The sequence below is a fragment of the Astatotilapia calliptera genome, chromosome 18 (assembly GCF_900246225.1).
Source record: "Astatotilapia calliptera chromosome 18, fAstCal1.2, whole genome shotgun sequence".
Classification (NCBI taxonomy): Eukaryota; Metazoa; Chordata; class Actinopteri; order Cichliformes; family Cichlidae; genus Astatotilapia; species Astatotilapia calliptera.
In genome coordinates, this window is record NC_039319.1 from 30,504,279 (window position 1) to 30,524,084 (window position 19,806).

Here is a 19,806-nt window from a genome sequence, read left to right on the forward strand (position 1 = left end):
TACAACCTCTCTAACCACATTTCAACTGGACTGGAAGACAAAACATCAGACTGAAAGCCAATGGATATGAAACATTAATGAAAAAGACATTTGAGTTTATCATTTAAAGTTAAAGAAAGACGAACTGACTGTTTGTTTTTCTTTGGCTCTTTCTGGTTTCTTTATTAACTTCCATTATATTCATCTATATCGAGTCTTCAGCTCTTGTTGGTCTTATTTAGGCTTTGAGGGTTGCTTTTAGTTTCCTGTCACGTTCCATTTCTGTGTTTGTCCTTCGTCTTCCATGTTTCCCTGTCTTATCCTCCTCTCGCTCCATGTGTAAAATGCCATTCCAATGTCCGTTATGTCTCCCTTCCTGTTTTATTTTGGTAGCACCTCTGCGCCTTTGTTCCTCACTGTGCCACAGCTGTGTAACCTCTGCATTATGCACCATGTGTCTTTGCATATTAGGAGTCTCTGGCACCGCCACTGTATTCGTGGTTTTGAACTTATTCTCTGGACATCAGCATAAAATGCTCATGTTGAGTTAAATTTCTGCATCATGCATTTGGCTCTGCAAAATTAATCACACAGCATATTATGACGGCTCCAAACCAAAACACGATACCTGACACAGATGCACAAACGCTGTGCTCTCATGCAAGGTTACATGGAGCCACCGCCGTGCTCAGGGTTGGATTTAGAACAACAACACGCTCAGCAAACGCAAAGGACACAAAACATCACACATCAGCCCCCGAGGAGCAGACGCAGCCATTACCCTTCCATCTGAGATCCCAGCCCTTTGGAGAGGGGAAGCAGCAGCCCTGAGGGACGGTAATGTGGAAAAGTCAAGAAGGCATGTGACAAGGAAACATAATGAGAAACATAATGAGAAATGGGAAAGTGCACATTTCAGCAGAAACACACCAATGACAAAGAGGACGAGATCTAGCATCCAGGTATGATCACATGCTCCAAAGTCCCGACAAGCACGCTTCACTGTCCCCTCTTTAATCTAGAGTCAATATTAAGTGAGCAGCTGTCACTGTTTGATCACATGAGGTAACAAAGTGCACACGTCTTGCAGCCATTGGTTAGCAGTGAAAAGGACCTGCCTGAGTAAATTTGGAGGAAGACATGGCTGACAGACGGGTGGTTCTGCTCCAGTCTACATGCCAAACACAACTGGGCAGGACACGAACCCCAGTTTCTCTCTGATGCATCTACTGGAGTATGAAAGGCTGTGAATGGTTGATAAGCGCTTTGTGTGCTCCAGGAGAGGAGACAACCAGCCCAAATCTCTTTCTTATAACCAAGCAGTCATAAATATGGAGAAAGCTGAGGAATCGGAGTGATTTTAACCAGGACACATCCTTTCTACACATATGGAACAAATAAAACACAAATGTGTAGGACTGAGTTCTTGCATTCAAATCAACAGTAAACAGACCGGTTCTGATACATCACTTTTCTGCTCTACTTCAGAGCACTGAAAGTGCATGATACGACACGCCTCTTTCACCTGCTCATAGTTCTCAGGCTATCATGACTCTTCACAATCTAGTGAAGTGAATCACTCTGAATGTGACTGTATTTACTTACAGCAGTTAGAAGCCTACAGAGTCGCGGCTGTTTTTAATGCACTGAGGGTCTAAAGATCATGGACAGGATCATTTGTGCCATTTTGCATCCTGTATCAGTGATGCTGAAAAAAAATACTTCATGCATGTATTATTCTCAACTATTGTGATTCGTTACCATCAGGTTCTTTTACAAACTCCCTGAAAAGCCTTCAGCTGATCCAAAATGCTGCAGCAAGAGTCCTGACAGGGACTAGAAAGAGAGCAGATTTCTCCTTCATTGGCTTCCTGTTAAATCCAGGATTCAAAATCCTGCTCCTCACATACGAGGTCTTAAATAATCAGGCCCCATCTTATCTTAATGACCTTGTAGTACCATATCACCCTATTAGAGCACTTCGCTCTCGCTCTGCAGGCCTACTTGTTGTTCCTAGAGTATTTAAAAGTAGAATGGGAGGCAGAGCCTTCAGTTTTCAGGCCCCTCTTCTGTGGAACCAGCTTCCAGTTTGGATTCAGGAGACAGACACTATCTCTACTTTCAAGATTAGGCTTCAAACTTTCCTTTTTGCTAAAGCATATAGTTAGGGCTGGCTCTCTAACTATGCTGTAAAAGGCTGAGCCTACTGGGGGCTTCCAGTGGTGAACTGAGCATTTAAATTTGTCAAGTTTGATACAGTTTTGACTTTGTCTCTTTGTCTCTTTGTCTCTGGAGTGGTGACGTCCATGACACAGTCCACTGTTTGTACGTGGGATAACATAAGATTGCAGAGACCTGGTAGCAATGCCCTCAGTAAAACTGACTACAACATTAGAGGTCTGGTGATAGAGGTAACTGTATACTTGGTTAGGCTGAAATGGGACAAACAGGCAGTGTTTAAAACCAATGGCAGCACAAATCTGTTAAACTGACTTAAATGAAAAGCCAGAACTACATTTGGGATTGCAGTTATTTGTGTTATACACCAGGAGCCAGTGTGTAAGTCGGAGCTAAAACCATGTTACTAATGTTATAAAGAAAATAGTTTACCAAGACAAAAGCACTGACGGACGGAGTTTTCACTTTTCCACAACATGCTGACAGCCTGGGCCAAGTGCTAACACTGTGGTTTGTTTGCTTTGTCTTTTTATGAACAAGTTCTCAGATGCATTTCTGCTTCAAACACTGAACATGACCTTAATGCATCTTTCAAAGCTGCAAAGAGACGATATTTCTCTCACCCAACAAGAAAACCCTGGAAAAGCTGCAGATGGAGTCATTAAACTACAAGTCACATAGCAGCAGCACTTTATAGAACATTCTAAATCTTTGAATTTTGCAAAAAAATGAATAGTTCGTTTACGATTGTTAAATAAATAGTAATAAAACGTTAGCATTTTTCCAGTGCTTATGCCACACATGCCTTGCCTAGCTCTATCTACTCTTATTAATAGCAGTTTATAAAGAGATCGGTTTATTCGAGCAGCGTTCCACGACAGTCCAGTTTCTCGTGCAGCCCTCTGAGCCCACCCCTGGGCTACAGGGATGTCGAGGGAAGGGTCAGGAAAAGCATTAACCACCAAACAAAAATGGCTGCTTTTGCAGTTCTTGGGATTCCCCTGCAGGTCAATACCTGGACCTCACACACATTCATGTGTTCACCTAATCAACTTGGAGCTATGCTTGGACTTATCAAAGTACAGCTAAGTTTCCCTATGTTGACAAAGAACCAACTCTAGTTGCACACTCTGTGAAAAAGACAGAAAAACGGAGGTATTATCTGCAACAATTAGTCAAACTATGAAAATGTTTTTGGAGACCAAAAGCACCGGTTCTATTCTGGGCCACAGGTTTTTCTAAACGTCACACTGCCTTTGGATTTACTACAGCATGCAAAACTCTTCAACACGTCTGCTACATCTACGTGCTGTAAAATAGAGGCAAACGTAGTATTACATGCTTTAATTAAGTGAATTATGCAACATAAGGAAGGATGGAGAGCGTGGGACGAAGCAGGTTAGACACGGAGTGTTTTAACAGGCACTGAGCTTGATGTAAAGAGACATGTTACCTCTACGGAGCTGTTACAGATCATATTGAAACGAGGGGGGGAAATATGGGATTTTGCACTGCTCCAGTAGTGAGCATGCCCTGTCCTCTTTGAGATTCATTCACAGTCAGAGAGCTGGAGAAAAGTGGGGCAAAACAGCAAGAGTGGAGTGGTTAACTAACAATGAACTAAACATTTTTATTTTCCATATGTTATGTTGGTCTTGTTCTTTCCTGATCTGTGCCAGCTAAACAAAGACAGCTCAGTATAAGCTGTCTTAGTGTTTCAGGTCTTCAGCACACTAACCAGATGCTCATCTCCCGCTGTCACCACAGTGGAGTCTTTATCCATCGTTTGCAGAACACTGTCATGACCTGCTCGTATAGTTTCCTGTGCTAACCTTAACCCTGAGATGTGCAAAGGGAGAACTGTAAACGAGCACAGTGAGGACAGAGTGTACTCTGCATGTGAGCCTCAGCACATGGGGCCCTCATCGGCCTTTGACTCATCACCTTACTCAATCATAAAGTACGTTAAGATGTGACAACGAATATTTCATTTTTTTGCACCTCACATGTTATTTCCAAAAATAAACAAAAACGGGACTGAGATTAAACAGAAGACTGCGCAGGCTCAGCGACGGGCCTGAAACTACAACCATGGAGGAGAGCCTTTGGATGGAGGAGAGCCCCGGGAGCCACGTAGGAGCCCACCGCGGATACTGACACGTGAGCAGAAAGTGACGGGGATAAACTGGGGGCGGGGTCCCGCAGTCCACACTGACTGGCCCAACAGGCCTGCCAACATCACCAACGCAACGAAGCCTCACGAGAGACGGCTAACGTTATCTGTCGCGTGCGAGGCAATGTTGCCCGGTAATCCCGGGAGCTAGAGTCGCCATGGTGAACCGACCTGAAGGCTGGGTGGAGCGGCCGTGTCAGGCAGACCTGCGCTGTTGCGATAATTACAACTATCCGCGCTGGAGGCAGCGCTAACCAACAAAAGCACTCAGGTGTCGCTCAGCCAGCAGTCTCTCAACACCGACTCCTGAACCACGGCTAAACCATCCCCGCGCGGAGCAGCTAGCTAGGATGAAATAACAGAGCGACAGCCAATCAACTTCCAAAGGCCTGCCAGTGAAAGCTGGCGGCTACATCATCCCAGCCGACGCTATCGTGACAGAATCAAACCCACCTTTTGGTTTTGGGTTCCCTTTGCTGCCCTTCTTTGAAACCATAGCTGAGTCCTTGGTTGCAGGACCGGAAACGACGGGAAGACGGGAACGACCGGTGCTTGTTGAAAGCGGAGAAGAGAAATCAAAATTTCTGCTCCTATCTGATAAAACTCGCAACCAAAGAAACCCCGCCCGCTTTACCACTGACGGCTCTCTCTGCCAATGAATGCCTTGTTACACAAAGATGGGCGGGGTTTGGAAATGTTATGACCAATGGGTATCGAGAAGCCTTAGGCTTATTCAGCCGTGTGGATAATCTTATCTTTGCCCCTCCCCCTCGCCGCTTTGGAACGTGGCAATATGGTAGATCCCCCTCACTGCCATGTTTATTCCACTCACCATCTAAACATCTAAATGTCAAAATATGAGCATAAAACATTTCTCTTAACAACAGCGTAAAGATCTGCGGCCTTTAAAATCAGTGTTTACAAGCAAAACAAAGAAAAGCAGCAGCGAGCACATTCAAATAGTTTCTGCTGGATATTTGATCACAGTGCTAACATATTACGTTTTACATGATATTCCATAGTACAGTGTTCTATTACACGAAGAAACAATTAGTAAACAGTAATACGAATAGTAAATAGCATAATACTACATTTACTAATGCAATGGTTTCAGTCAGCCAGATAATTTGCTAATAATTTAATTGTCCAGTCTGACTCCGGAGGCAGCACAAGCGATAACTCTCTGGACTCATTAACTCATTTCTGTTTCTGTCGTTTAAATGCACACATTTACATATGTACCTCCTACCAGTGCGTGGCGGTAGTGTACCAATTCGTCGTTTGCCAACTGCCAATAACGAAGAAGAAAAGTCCGCCGCTGAGTATCCCAGGTGCATCGCTGTTTATACAGGATGTCACAGGAGATGCAGATGCATCCCTCAGCAAACCATCTCAAATATTTCCTTGTAACATGTGTGTTGTCACTAACATGGCTGGACACATGCTGCACAGTTATTTGTCAACAGAAATTCTTTGGATTGAGCAGCATTGCCACAGCCACACTGTGGTGCAACATAAATATGCTGTCATAACTCAGGGGCGTCGAACGCCAGGCCTCGAGGGCCGTGTCCTGCAGGTTTTAGACGTGTCCTTGATCCAACACAGCTGATTTAAATGGATAAATGACCTCCTCAACATGTCTTGTAGTTCTCCAGAGGCCTGGGAATGAACTAATCATGTGATTCAGGTGTGCTGACCCAGGGTGAGATCTAAACCTGCAGGACAGTGGACCCCCCTGTCATATCTGCTGTAGGCTGACAAGTCAGATTTGGACATCTGTGATATCAGTGATTCCTGAAGAAGCCAGTCATGCCCAACGTACGCTTCGACAGGAAATCTATGTCATACCCTGTGACCTACGTCGTGACCTGATGTACACCTGAGAATTTTAAGCACACATCGGATTGATGCAGCCCACAGCTGTTGTGACTGGCCTGTACTGTTGATTCATGCTGTGCATTTGTTCCACCCAGTTTTGGATTTAATCAGTGAGAGAATAACAATCATAACCTCAGCATAAAGAATAATAACGTCAGTTTAAGGATTCGGTAGATTCCTGGGTGTCAGTGGTGAAACCATCAAAATTCACTGGAGGGAACGTACAAAAAAGCATAAATCCCCAGTAAGAGGTCGCTTCTCCTGGGCACGTGTCAGTTGTTGCAACAATAAAGTGGATAAAAACGATGAGAAATTCATTAATTAGCTGCTGAAAATGGCTTTTAAATATTCACAGGTGTGTGATGTATAGACATATAACGTGCACGTCCAGCCTGTCACAGTGCCCAACTTCACACTCAGCAGTTTTATGAGATTTTTCTGGTCAGCGCAGACAGAAGAACCCAGACCTTGTATGTGCTCCTTTCAAACTTGGAGGTGGTTTTTCTCATTCCCACTGCTTCACAGTCAGCTGTGAGACAGTCCCTCAGGTCACCACCTGAAGAAGCAAGGTGAAGCACAGCATCCACAAAATGTGGCCCCGAATTTATCCTGTCCATTAAAATGTTGAGGAGCAGCCATGGTGAAGTCCATGTATGCTGGTTAGGCAAAATCCCACACTCAAATATCTATAAGAGGATACGGTGAGCTTCTAGGACCACAACGAAGGCCGCTTTGTTCCTCCTGTGAGGTCTGGCTCTCCTGTATCCTGTACAGAGCCTTCTCAGGGAGGCTGCGTTGGAATTTGCACACAAAATCCTTAAAAGCCCAGAACAGACTTTTTGCCAATCAGCTTCTTTCTCAAAAAACAAAAACCCAGCAGTGTTTACATTTTCACACCAAATTCACATCATGTTTTAATAAGAGATTTTTGGGATTGCATCCAATGATACCAAATTTGTTTAAGTTCAATTCAATGTTATTTATACAGCACCAAATCACAACAGCAGTCGCCTCAAGGCGCTTTATACTGTCAGGTAGACCCTACAATAATACATACAGAGAAAACCCCAACAATCATATGACCCCCTATAAGCAGCACTTTGGCGACAGTGGGAAGGAAAAACTCCCTTTTAACAGGAAGAAACCTCCAGCAGACCCAGGCTCAGGGAGGGGCGGGGCCATCTGCTGTGATTGGTTGGGGTGAGAGAAAGAAGACAGGATAAAGACATGCTGTGGAAGAGAGACAGAGGTTAATAACAGATATGATTCAATGCAGAGAGGTCTGTTAACACATAGTGAGTGAAGAAGAAACACCCAGTGCATCATGGGAATCCCCAGCAGCCTACGTCTATTGCAGCATAACTAAGGGAGGATTCAGGGTCACCTGGTCCAGCCCTAACTATATGCTTTAGCAAAAAGGAAAGTTTTAAGCCTAATCTTGAAAGTAGAGATAGTGTCTGTCTCCTGAATCCAAACTGGAAGCTGGTTCCACAGAAGAGGGGCCTGAAAACTGAAGGCTCTGCCTCCCATTCTACTTTTAAATACTCTAGGAACAACAAGTAGGCCTGCAGAGCGAGAGCGAAGTGCTCTAATAGGGTGATATGGTACTACAAGGTCATTAAGATAAGATGGGGCCTGATTATTTAAGACCTTGTATGTGAGGAGCAGGATTTTGAATTCTGGATTTAACAGGAAGCCAAAACAGGAGAAATCTGTCTTTTATAAAATCTCTATATTATCAAAAAATGAAGATTTGTCAGCGTCTTCAGGTTCTCCAGTTACTCTGGGTTTCAGGAAAGACAAACATGATAAGTGACAATAACTGTTGTTTGCACCCAACAGTGGAACAATCTGAAGTACAGCAGGGAAGTAAATCTATTTCTATATATGCTATTGACATGAAATCATTTTCAGTTTAGTTGCACGATTGTTTTCCAGTTGCTGGTAGATTCCAGCCGGTGCCAGCACGCTCCATGCCTTTTTGTATGCTCAATACTTTTCCTTGTGTCATTTCTCACTATTGCACATAACTGCACTTATGGACATCTGTGGTTTGACATCCGGTTAAAAATTTTTAAATTAAAACAATGTTTTTCATTTTTAGGTGTAGCTCTCTTCCGCCCCCTGCTGACAGCACAGAGACACTGTTCTAGGATGACCTGGACTTCTGGACCCATTGTAACACACACAGAAAGATTGTAGGTCTGACCAACTGTCTCAGCTGTGGGCAAATAGATGGCAGTCAATAAAGTTCTAAAAGGTAATTTATTGACACAATAATCAAAAGAGAAAAGATAAAACAGTCCAGTGTCGCATTTGCAGATCAAGTAAAAAACACACAGTCCCAAGGCCAGAGCCAGCTATGCTACGACACCACATGTTGACTTCAACAGTTGTCCTCGCAGACCCACCACCCTGTAAGCAGATCGCCAGTGATCACTCCAGCCTCTGCAACTCCGCTGCCTTTAGGCTGTGGCATATAATAGGCCCCGGCCTGCACAGAGAGACAAAATAACACAGCAGTGTTTGTTGTGTGTGCTAGTGTATCAGTGCAATCAATTACACCTGCCTCTAATTAGTCCAACCCCAGTATGTCCAGTATATGTACCCAGTACGTGAGATCAGTTTACTTCATTTATGCAGCAGCAAATCACAACAACAGTCACCTCGAGGTGGTTTTTATTATAAGGTAGACCCTACAATAATACAGCGGTCAGGTAGGTATAAGGAGACACTGCCCCCCAGTGGACGGATCTGATTGACAATAAACATTTATTTTACATGTTTAATCTGCATGTACTCACAGCTCTACCGGAGCAAGCATGAGCACACTGTCTTCTTCTAAAGATGTGCACACGGGCTCACACAGTACTCACTAAACCAGTTGGTTCTACGGATTTCCTCCCAGAGGAATCCGATTTACACACACTGTCCGTGAAATCAGACTTGGATGGATTGAAACAACCAGTGCCAACGACAGTCGTGCTGTTAGCTTCACTATATGCTTTGTGTACAGATGAGCTGACCATGTTTAGAGTCCACAAGACTGGAATAAAAGCTAAAAGAAACGAACACTGAAAACACAGAGCTCGGTGTCGTCACAGGATCCTGTAGTTTTTAGACTCTAAACGTAATAAAAGCACATCACACTGCATTAATTAAAACGATGAACTTGCTCTGAGTATGTCGTAACTACAGTCCATGCATTCATCTGAAGTTATGGGATTTCTCCACAGTGGGCTGAGCCAGATAAAAACGTTCTTGCAGCCTCTTGTTGAATTTCCAAAGTTTTCTTTTAGAGGCTAAAATGAGATACGTGTGGTTTTCAAAATAAAAGCCCCAAGTTGTTGCAGAAAGTTAGTAGTATGCATAAAAGTATGAAAGCCATAAAAATGTTTCCTGGATGCTACAAGCAGAAATATACTGACTTTCAAAATAAAACTGCAATGGATCTTAGGCTCTTTTTAAAAGAATGCATCTACCCTCAAAAACAAAGTTCCTTAAAGTTTATTATGTGTTTTTGATAACACTATTGTATTATTAGCAGCCTGCGAGTCTGAGTGGAGCTGTAGGTGAGGCGACTCGCACACAGAGGAGCACGATAGCCTTTGTACCACATTGGAAAGTTAAATATGTGGAGAAGAGTTCAGTGGGAGCACAGCAGCATGTGGCCATGACCAGAGACACACCAGCACACAGAAGGACACACAGGAACCCTCGACCTTCTTGAATGCTCTTAAAAAGCAGGTTAGCAGCAGCTGTCCAGGTGTTCTGCCTGAATGTTTCCTTGTTACTATTCCAGAAAGCTGCTTAGAGAAAACTTGCCTAATAGAGTTCAGAGTTCACATGTTGAAGAAAAATACCAAATATTGACTTTCAGGCTTGTCATCATTGTGCAAACACTGATTTGCCTTATGTGCTGTATTTCCACGTATGTTTTGCACATAAAAAACAGCTGTTTCCCACGCTGCTGTGGAATGGGACGTGACAGCAGCACACGTGAAACACACAAAAATGCATCTGAAATTCATCAATGAAGATTTACTCCAGCTGCTGAGCAGCTTCAGATGAAATCCTGCCAGCATGTCGCTCGCTCTGTGACGCGTTCAATGATTAGCTCTTTGGGTGTGCACAGGTATGTTTCATCAAGTTCTGTATTTACTGTGGGTGGTGTAATAACTACACATTATTGCAAGACCACCTCAAAACAAAGTTAGTCGTTGGACTTCATGTAGTTAAGCTGGAAATATTACTTTAACTTTAGCCCCCAATAAACTACAATCTCCTGCCAACAGATAAGGACAGATAGGGAGGTCAGGGCCTGGGATTCATCCCAACAACAAGCTTTTGATCAAAGATGTGATAAAGAGCTTGCTGTAGATCACCTCCTGATTTTCACTATTGATTGGCTGCTAACATTTGGGTTTGTAGTGTTGGAGAGAACACAATGTTCCCTGAACTCTGCCGACGCTGATATGCATGCTGACTGAATGCTGATCAAAGGTCTGTGGTACGAGCACACAAATCTCATATTTTTATATCGACAAAACAAAGAACTGCTTTCTTTTTTTTTTATTATGCTGATTTATTTCAGATGATCCAAGTGATGAAACCTTTAAAGCCGAAGAGTCAGATGTGCCTGCTGATTTGGACTGGTTAGAAGAATTGTCTGAGTGGGTGTTTGCTAGTTTTTAATTTTTGAGAACTATTGGGCAGTTAAATCCAAATGGCAGTGTGTCTTGTATTCAAAACCACGGTGCTTGCTTCGGTCAGATCTTGTTATGCAAAGCAATAAAGTTCAATTTCTGTTTTTTATTTCAGCATCTGTTGAAAGTCTGTTGCATCATATACTTCTATACATGAAAGACAGTCTGTGAATAATAGTGAGTGTATCTAAGAGTTTGCATCACATAAGGAGCCTTTTCTAAATGTAATTCTGCATCTGCCCCAAGAGAGGATGATGGTGTTGACGATGGTGACCTTGCGGTTGTAAGAAGAGGAGTTCTGCCGAGACAGCACGGATGTTCAAGCTGAGACGAAACCTCGACCAGCTGGACTGCTTTCACCGACAGAAGGAGCATGACGTGCTGAAAGCCAGGTCTGAACCTGGCACTGACAGACCTCTAGAGCTACAGAAGCTCCTTACCTACATTTTGTGAACCTTTCTAGACTCCACACAAACCAGTACCAGTAGAAAAGCTTTTTTATGAGAATTTAAAAAAAATACACAGGCTTTTGCCCAGTCTTTTCAAAAATGTTCCCGTTTTATTCCATTTTTTTCTGCTCCTGCCCTTTTCACACAAGGCCAATCATATCTGTTCCAACTGATTCGGCAATTTGTAGAAAATGATTTCAGCCGAGGACAGAACATTTCTTATAATGTCCTTTCTCCCCACTTTCCTTCCGTCTTTTTATTTGTCTGGACCATGAGCCATTGAGCACCTGATGAACTGTGATGCAGTTCCATGGAAAATGTCTGTCATCTTCCTTTAGCACTGTGTCTTCTTTATCCTGTGTTTTTTGTTCTCCAGAGAAAAGCTAAAACTCTGTCAACAGAATATTCAAAGTTTGTTGGAGCAGAGGGATAACTTGGAGAGAGAGATAGAACAACAGAAAGTAACAGACAACTGCTTTCATGGTAGCTCCTGTCTGACTGTCACCACACATGACCAACTGTTGATGGGATTTAAGCCTCAGTCTAACTGAAATGCTGTGGCAGGATCTTTCAGAGCCACGTGGAAGAAAACGTTCACAAATATCAATGAACTGAAGCCAAAGAAGACTCGACCAACATCCCCCCACAACGATGCGACACTCATAACTCACACAGAAAACAGGAACTTCAAGTTATTGGTGCTAAAGTCAAATCAGGTCTGGACTCAGCTGATATGTGCCTACAGAGCTCGTGTTCACTGAGAGAACAGAGTAAAAGCCCTTTATCATATATTTAAACCTCACATTAGGATAATCTGACTGCAGCATCACTCTGTGGCCTGGATGGGCTTCATTTTATTAGTGTTCAAACATCCATTTCCCCTGATGTGAGTTCATCGTTTTATCAACTGTTAGATCAGTGGTTCTTAACCTGGGTTCGATCGAACCCTAGGGGTTCGGTGAGTCGGTCTCGGGTTCGGCAGAGCCTCCGCCGTGACGTGCACGGCTCATTTTGTGCACCAGTAAAAAAATCACATTTTAATTTTCACTAAAGAGGGGTGAATGCGCATATGAAGCTGGTGGGGCTCGCTCCTCCAACAAGCTTAAGAACCACTGTGTTAGATGGATTTGAGCCTGACACAGAAAACCTCAGACTTTAATGAGTCTAAAGAACACTTTCAATGATATTTGGAGCCCTTTATATTTTCACAAATCTGCATCGTTTACTTGTCAGAACATGTGGCATACAATACTAAAAATGCCATCAGTGCTAAAAATATTACAAGTTTTGAGCCAAGCATATTACAAACTGTGGATTTTATATATATTTTGCCTACAAGGCCAAGAGAGGGAGGCTTGTCCCCTCTGAGGTTTGGCCCAGTGTCCACAGTCTGACAGCCTCTGTGTGTGTGTGTGTGTGTGTGTGTGTGTGTGTGTGTGTGTGTGTGTGTGTGTGTGTGTGTGTGTGTGTGTGTGTGTGTGTGTGTGTGTGTGTGTCATATACTGTATATAAATAGTGGATGTCATCAGCATCATGCCTCCACTGGTTTCCAGCATCAGCACTTTGAACACCATCGTGTCTGATGACCACAGAGTCGTTCCTGCGAACAGTGAAACCTTGACACTGAGGCACAAACCAAAGGTACATAAGATATCATTTATCAGAGATTAAATGTGCTCTAACACAGGGCTGTCAGCATGCAGCTCACGGACCCGTGATAAAGAAAACGCTGCTGTGACAAAGAACGCTTTCAAAAATAAAAGTGTTACCATCAACAAAATGCAGTGAATGAACAACAGAGAATCACATCCATGTTGGTGGGACCGCCCTTTGCCTTCTTCTAGGTCCATGTGCACAGTTTGAAGGAACTCGGCTGGTAGGTTGATCCAAACATCTCAGAGAACTCAGCACAGCTCTTCTGTGGATGCAGCTTCCTCACATCCTTCATGTAATCCCAGACACTCCGTGATGTTGGGATCAGGGCTCTGTGGGGGCCACACCCTCACTTCAGTACTTCAGGTTCTTCTTTACACTGAAGACAGTTCTTGATGACTTTGGCTCGTTGTCCTTCTGCAGAATACATTTGGGGCCAGTAAAGTTCTTTGTTTACAGCTGCCTGAAACCTTTGCACACTCGTATAGCTGAGAGCCATTAATACCTGACATATGAAGTTATCCAAAAGGTAACAAATGACATGAACATGTTGGGGATGTTCAGCAAGGCCGAGCTGGCAGCTTTCTTTAAATCTTACTAGAATCTAGATGAGCGAGTTAATGTGCCTTTGTTATAAAGCACCGAGACCAAAGCCGTCTACATCAGCGGTCCCCAACCTTTGTTGTGCCACGGACGGTTTATGCCCGACAATATTTTCACGGACCGGCCTTTAAGGTGTCGTGGATAAATACAACAAAATAAAACTAGTACCGGTACCGACAAAAAATAAGATTTATTCATAACACAGGTGAAAAGACCCAGGAAAACTGAGTAAACGATCAAAACGATAACAAAATAACACTGAAAACCGATAAAGACCCTGAAAACCAGACATTTCACACCTGAGCCTCAACTCTCGCGGCCCGGTACCAAACGACTCACGGACCGGTACCGGTCCGAGGCCCGGGGGTTGGGCCTCGGACCGGTTGATCCCATGTATGCAGTGTGACTGACACAGATTTTGTTGCCCTACTTTTACACCTTCCACAACACTAAGAGTAGAGCTTTTTATTGCAGGATCCTTTGACTAAACATCAGCGTGACTCATCGTTTACAGTGATGGTCCCGGAGCAGCATTAATATGACGATGAAATTACAACACAGCACTATTCCCAGATACTTACATCAAGCTCCTAAATGCTTGAAAAACTGAGTAAAACCATAAGCATTCACTATAAAGCCTCAGTGATTGGGCCCATGTCAGCTCGGTGGTGATTTGTTCCTGGTGCCAGAGGGAAGGTTTAAAACTGTCTGGGAAACAACAATCAGCTGATTATAGCTGAGTTGGGCAGAGGCTAAATAAATAAATAACTACTTATAACATGATGTGAGTAATGTAACAAATAAAAAATGATAATAGAAACAAAAGCAGCAGATCGATCAAAATATGATTTTAAAATCATGACATAATAATATCAGCATTGTTATTGTTCTTAAAAATTCCAGATTGGTCGGCTGTGGCGTAAACATGAAACAGCACGGCCATTAAGGATCTCGTTTTCAGCTCTCTCACTTCAGCCAACTTCCACAACAAGCACTGCAGAGACCGTAGACATGTGCACAAACCCGCCACGTATACGCGAGTCAGCCACCCAAACGTCCAATCATCATCTTTCACAGAGTCCCGCCTTCCTCTGTGATCAAACAGTCATCAGGGGTCATTGTGATGTCACCCGTTGGGTGGGCAGCAATCTGCTGCAGGAGGTTCTCTGATTGAAGCAGGTGATTGGTCCAGCCTTGACACACTTGTGTTATTCCAGGCCCATGCCCTCCATATTCTGGAGGCAGAACGTGTGATGAGAAGAAGCCACTTAAAGAATCTTGGAAATCAGAACCGTGCATATGGATCTACAACAAAGAGGGTGAAAGGATGTTTCAAATCCACAGTTGTTATCTGTCATCTTCAGTATAACCAGTACGTGAGGTAGCGCGGGTACTGACCCTCTGCTTGATTTTATCAGGCAAGAAGGGACGAAGCATAGCAAAGACCGGACGGAAGAACATCGGTTCATTGACCAGGTGGATTCCTCTGACCTTCAGTGGGAAAGAGTCCTGAACATACACATAAACAAGCATCAAAGCATATTTAACAAGTTGAAAACTTAAAAATATAAAAATACAGAAAACTCTGCACATCAAAGTTCTACCTCTGAACTTCCAGCCGGTCCCTTAGGGGCAAGGTTACGACTGAGTTACAAATAAGCAGTTTTAGGAGCTATAAGATGCTACCTTCCACAGGAAGTCTCTAACAAGCATTTGGCCTTCAGTTTAAGCTTTTTAAGGACATTTCTATAGAAAAGGGTCGCTGTAAAAACAAACAAAAAAACTGTCTTGAGTCACCTTTTTTCCATTTTGAAAGGAAAAGGAGAAATAGGTGCAGTCGTTTCCTCAAAGATCTGCACACACGCACATATCAGGCAAAAACAGAGTTTGCTCAATTCTAACAAGCTGGAAAGTCAAAGTTGGCATGACCACCTTGAATTTTCAACACGAACTCTCGGGCAGCTTTCTTGTAATTAGCAGTCTTCAGGAATAACTCTACAGGCTCCTTGAATTCTAAATCTCCACTCTCTCCCACTCTACCTCAGTCATTGTGGTCTGGGTTCTGGGGAGGCCAGTCCAGGACAGTCATGTTCCATTGTGTGTTTCTACTCAGGAATGCTTGCTTGGTATCATCATCATGCTGAAAAGGTTGCAAATCAGACGCTTTCCAGGTGGAACTCCAACATCTGACAGTAGCTGTCCAGATTCACAATTCCATCAGTTTTGACAGGATGCCCAACACCATCCCAAACCCTGACAGACCCTCCACCGTGTTTTACTCAGTATCTCCTCTGTTTGGTCCAAACACTTCACATGTGGATTCATCTCCATAAGGACTGTTGCTCCTGATTTTCATATCAGTTCTTGTGTAATTTGGCATGTCAGCGTTTTCTCTTCCTCGAGGATGGCTTGTTGACCGCCACACTTTCACTGGGACCAGTTGTGCTGAGGCTTCAGCAAACAGTAGATGGTCCAGATCCATCTCTCAGGCACCGTGTCAGGTCTTTAATGGATTGTTCTGTCTCTCAGATATTGCTGAGGAAGGTTTTTTAGGCATCCACATGTCCAGTAAAGCTACAGATATGACAGCAACATGTGCTGATGAGCTGTAAACTCGATACAATGTAGCAGCTGGCTGAGGCAGCTGGCCCACTCTCCATGGCAACGATACCTGCACAAGCTGGGCTGAAACTAAAGGGGGCGTGGCATGTACCAGGCCATTTAAAGGCTTTTGTAACAATTTTGAAAGAATACAAAATCTTGTGTTAACAAAACTATTAATATTTAATAGCTCATTCAGTCCCAACAGGCCAGAACACTGAATTATTATTAACATGACAGCCTGCAAGAAGTGAGGGGTGACTCAAGACCCTGGGCTTCTGGTCATAGAAGGAAAGGAAAACGCATCCGGTTCAGTGTGGTGCAGAGTTTTGTTACACTGGTAAACATATTCATAATAACACACATGTTCTGTTGTTAAAGAACAAACGATAGGTCGTCATCTGCACAGCTCGATCTCAGTCCTACCGAAAGCACAGATGAAATCTTTCTGGCAAGCGAAGGGTTAATCTGCAGGGCATGACTCAAACTCCACCCCGCGAGGTCAAATATGGCCTTCACACCCTGCCTTTGTGTCTCGTTCTCCCTTGAGATGATCTCGGATGTCATCAGGCTGACTCTGAATACCTGGAAGGCTGACCAGTCTTTCGGGTTCCACTGCCCTGCAAACAAGCAGACATTACTCTACACGAATAAAACATATTTCAGAAGAAGGACCACAGCATCATCCTGTGGAGCACAGTTAATATGCTAATCTCTGAATCGGTGTCATTTATACATCATGAACTAGCAAAGCCACTTTTCAAAACACACCAATGTTTGCCATTAAAATCTAGCTTAAAATCAACTAAAACCCTGAAATTGTGCTGTGCAGTCCTGGAACTGTGCAGCCATCGCGGTCAGAGACGATACAATAAAATGAGACAGTCCTCGCTAATAAATGAGAGCCAATAAACCGTTTTTGGACTGACACGTGCACAGTAGAAGTTTCAGCGTATGTCTCTGCTCGTTATCGTAGCACCGTTGAAACGCTCGTCAACTTCTACTCTGCACATTCAGTCACGTTTCCTTTTTGTATTGTTCCTCTTTAGAATTGTGTGTGAAGGACATTTGATTATTTGAAGCTTTTGCATGTTTGAAAGAGGAAGAGTTCATCTCCGTACCATCCCAGCAGGCTGCCTTTACTGTCAGTATGTTTAAAATGTTGAGAAACAAGTTTGAGAGTAGGTCAGTGGTGACAGACATGAGGGGGATTTCATCTGTGGCCGTACTGATGGAGCAGAGCTCCTGTCCTATGGTGACAGGACTGAATGAGTTTAATGTCGACTCAAAGAGAATGACCAGCATTAAACAGCATCTTAGTTTTATTTGTGTAACCCTATAAAACTAGATAACAATTTAAGATCAGCTTCTTTTAAAAGCTGTTAAATCACTGAGGAAACAGACCAGGGAGGCTTTGCCTGCTTATCGTAGTTCGTGTTGATGTCGTTGGGGCTGCTCCTAGCAGGCCCCTTCAATAATCCATCCACACCCAAGCATACTGACCAATCCTGTAGATGAGCACCCTGCTGCCTGTGCAGTCTCGCTGCGGGAGCACAGCGTGGTACGACGTGTTGAGGAGGCCGAGCACCGAGGAAGGAGACAGACAGCTGCTGATCTCAGGACTTTCCCTTCGCCACCGCTGGTAGTTGAGCAAGAGCTGTACAGGACACATTACAGAGGGACTCATTCTTATACTTCCCTCACACAGTCACACCTTTTCACACAAGCACTTTCCCATGTAAGTGCTCTCTATCCACACACATTCATAGTCTGATGGATGCATGGAGAGCAACTCTGGGTTAATATCTTGTCCAGGGATCGAACCACCACTCCACCCCGGGGACATTAGGGAGTTCCTAGGACTCTATGAACATGGTTCAAACACGTAGTTAAAAGGTTAATACTTCATCACTGCATGCAACAAAAACAACCACACAACACAACAAAATGAAGACTGCTGCATTCAGTGTTGGCTGTGAGCTTGCAGGGCAGAGCACAGCCAACAGCCAGATTACCAGTGTGATGGAGTCTTTTGCAGTTACCATAAGTAAAGGTGGAACTAGGTTGGCAGTCTGTCACAGACTGACAGCTATCAACACCCACAGTCATTTTAGGATCGCTAATAAACCTGAAGTGCATGGAACTGGGAGGAAGACCGCACAGGGACGTGCAAACTTTGCACAGAGAAGCCAGAGCCGATCGTTAGGCTCAGACGACCATGACCTCCTTGCTGTGAGTCAGCACTGATAGCCTTGCACCAATGTACAAACAGTAAATAAGACATTTATGACCCGGCTGTTTATCTGAAACAAAGGCAAATTCAAAGAAGTGTTTATGTGATAAAAGTCAGATCGACTGAACGGCAGAGCTTTGACCCACATGCCTGAAATTACTCAACTATCCTGTGGAGCAAAGTAAACGCTGTTTTTAAACTGCACTGATTCATTTAACGTGCTCATGAAGAACAACGTGACCACAGCTCTGCAGCAACTTTGAAACCAGCAGACCTTCTTACATTTGTTCAGGGAGCAATCGTTGAAAGCCAAAGAGGACACCTCAGAGCCCACGCAGGAGCACGTCTGCTGTGATGCAAACACACTGCGGTCAGACACGAAGAGAATAATAAGGCGAGTGCAGCGCAGACAGTCAGGTGACAGAGAGACAAACAAAAATGCTCATGTTGTCAAAGCAGGAACAAAATGATCATTTGAACCAACCCAGCAGAAAATGAGCTGTTCAAGATCACAGCAACCGAGCTTGTGTGGACCAACACCTGCAAAACAGGAGCAAACTCAATCACGTGTGAGGCTTTAGCTTTACCATTGGATAGCACAGAACAAGGCTGCATATTATTCTAATCCATGTGTTAACCTACATGCAGTTTGGTAAGAACAGTGCCAACACTCCACGTTAAGTGATTTTGGAAACAACCGTGAGCCTCCCCACGAGCCCAGCTCAGGACTGAACTGCTCAGCTCAACGTGGGTGAATGATGATGATGATGGTCAGCACGACCAAACGTCTTCCTCACGGTGTGGTTTCTGTGAGCTCTCCTGGACTCTCCTAAACTTCAGCATGTTTCCCCTGACTCTCAGTGACGGCTCTTACCTTGAGGGAGAGCTCCGTGTTGAAGTCTCTGGCCCGCAGAAACCTGAGGAGAAAGCCGCTGGATAAGCTCCCGACAGCGGACAGCTCGCCGGCCCGCAGCGCACCCCGCCTCAGGCGGCTGACGTACGGCCTGAGCTGCTCCGAGTCGTCCGGCAGTTCGCTGAGCTGAGGTCCGTTCATGCTGCCCTCAGGTCCGCTTACATTTGACTGCTGGAGGCAGCCTTCAGCCAAAGACAGGAGGAGGAGACAGCTGTGACGAGCAGCTGGACTTTGAGTGTTTGCTCATTGCGATACTGATGTTGGTATCGATCCCAACACAAGACCTACAGGAGCAGTGGCCAGTGTTGCCAACTCCTCAGTAAGGAAACTCGCTATTTTTTTCTTTTTTTTTCTCTTTTCTTTTCAAACTTTATTGAAATTACAAAGTGAACAGCCAGTCATTCCAGTTCAGCCTGAACAGTAGACATACAAGGCAAGTA

General features: G+C 44.1%; 1 protein-coding gene and 1 long non-coding RNA gene across 2 annotated transcripts; one reads left to right on the top strand and one right to left on the bottom strand.

Annotated features, from left to right (window-relative positions):
* Positions 1-10,805: 10,805 nt before the first annotated feature.
* LOC113011040 (uncharacterized) lies at positions 10,806-12,318 on the top strand. Its single transcript, XR_003270430.1, has 3 exons — positions 10,806-10,881; positions 11,161-11,306; positions 11,740-12,318. It is a non-coding gene; the product is annotated as an uncharacterized LOC113011040 (long non-coding RNA).
* Positions 12,319-14,069: 1,751 nt separating this feature from the next.
* ttpa (tocopherol (alpha) transfer protein) lies at positions 14,070-19,556 on the bottom strand. Its single transcript, XM_026150396.1, has 5 exons — positions 19,328-19,556; positions 17,724-17,877; positions 16,647-16,840; positions 15,018-15,128; positions 14,070-14,924 (listed from the first exon to the last, which is right to left on the bottom strand). The coding sequence occupies exons 1-5, from the start codon at positions 19,505-19,507 to the stop codon at positions 14,691-14,693; spliced, it is 873 nt and encodes a 290-aa protein (XP_026006181.1). The 5' UTR covers positions 19,508-19,556; the 3' UTR covers positions 14,070-14,690.
* Positions 19,557-19,806: the final 250 nt, after the last annotated feature.

Coding starts and splice junctions, on each gene's coding strand:
- ttpa (XM_026150396.1), bottom strand. CDS start 19,507: ATGAACGGACCTCAGCTCAGCGAACTGCCGGACGACTCGGAGCAGCTC. Junction 17,878..19,327: donor ACACGGAGCTCTCCCTCAAG/GTAAGAGCCGTC, acceptor TGTCCTGTACAG/CTCTTGCTCAACTACCAGCG. Junction 14,925..15,017: donor CTGATAAAATCAAGCAGAGG/GTCAGTACCCGC, acceptor TCTTTGTTGTAG/ATCCATATGCACGGTTCTGA.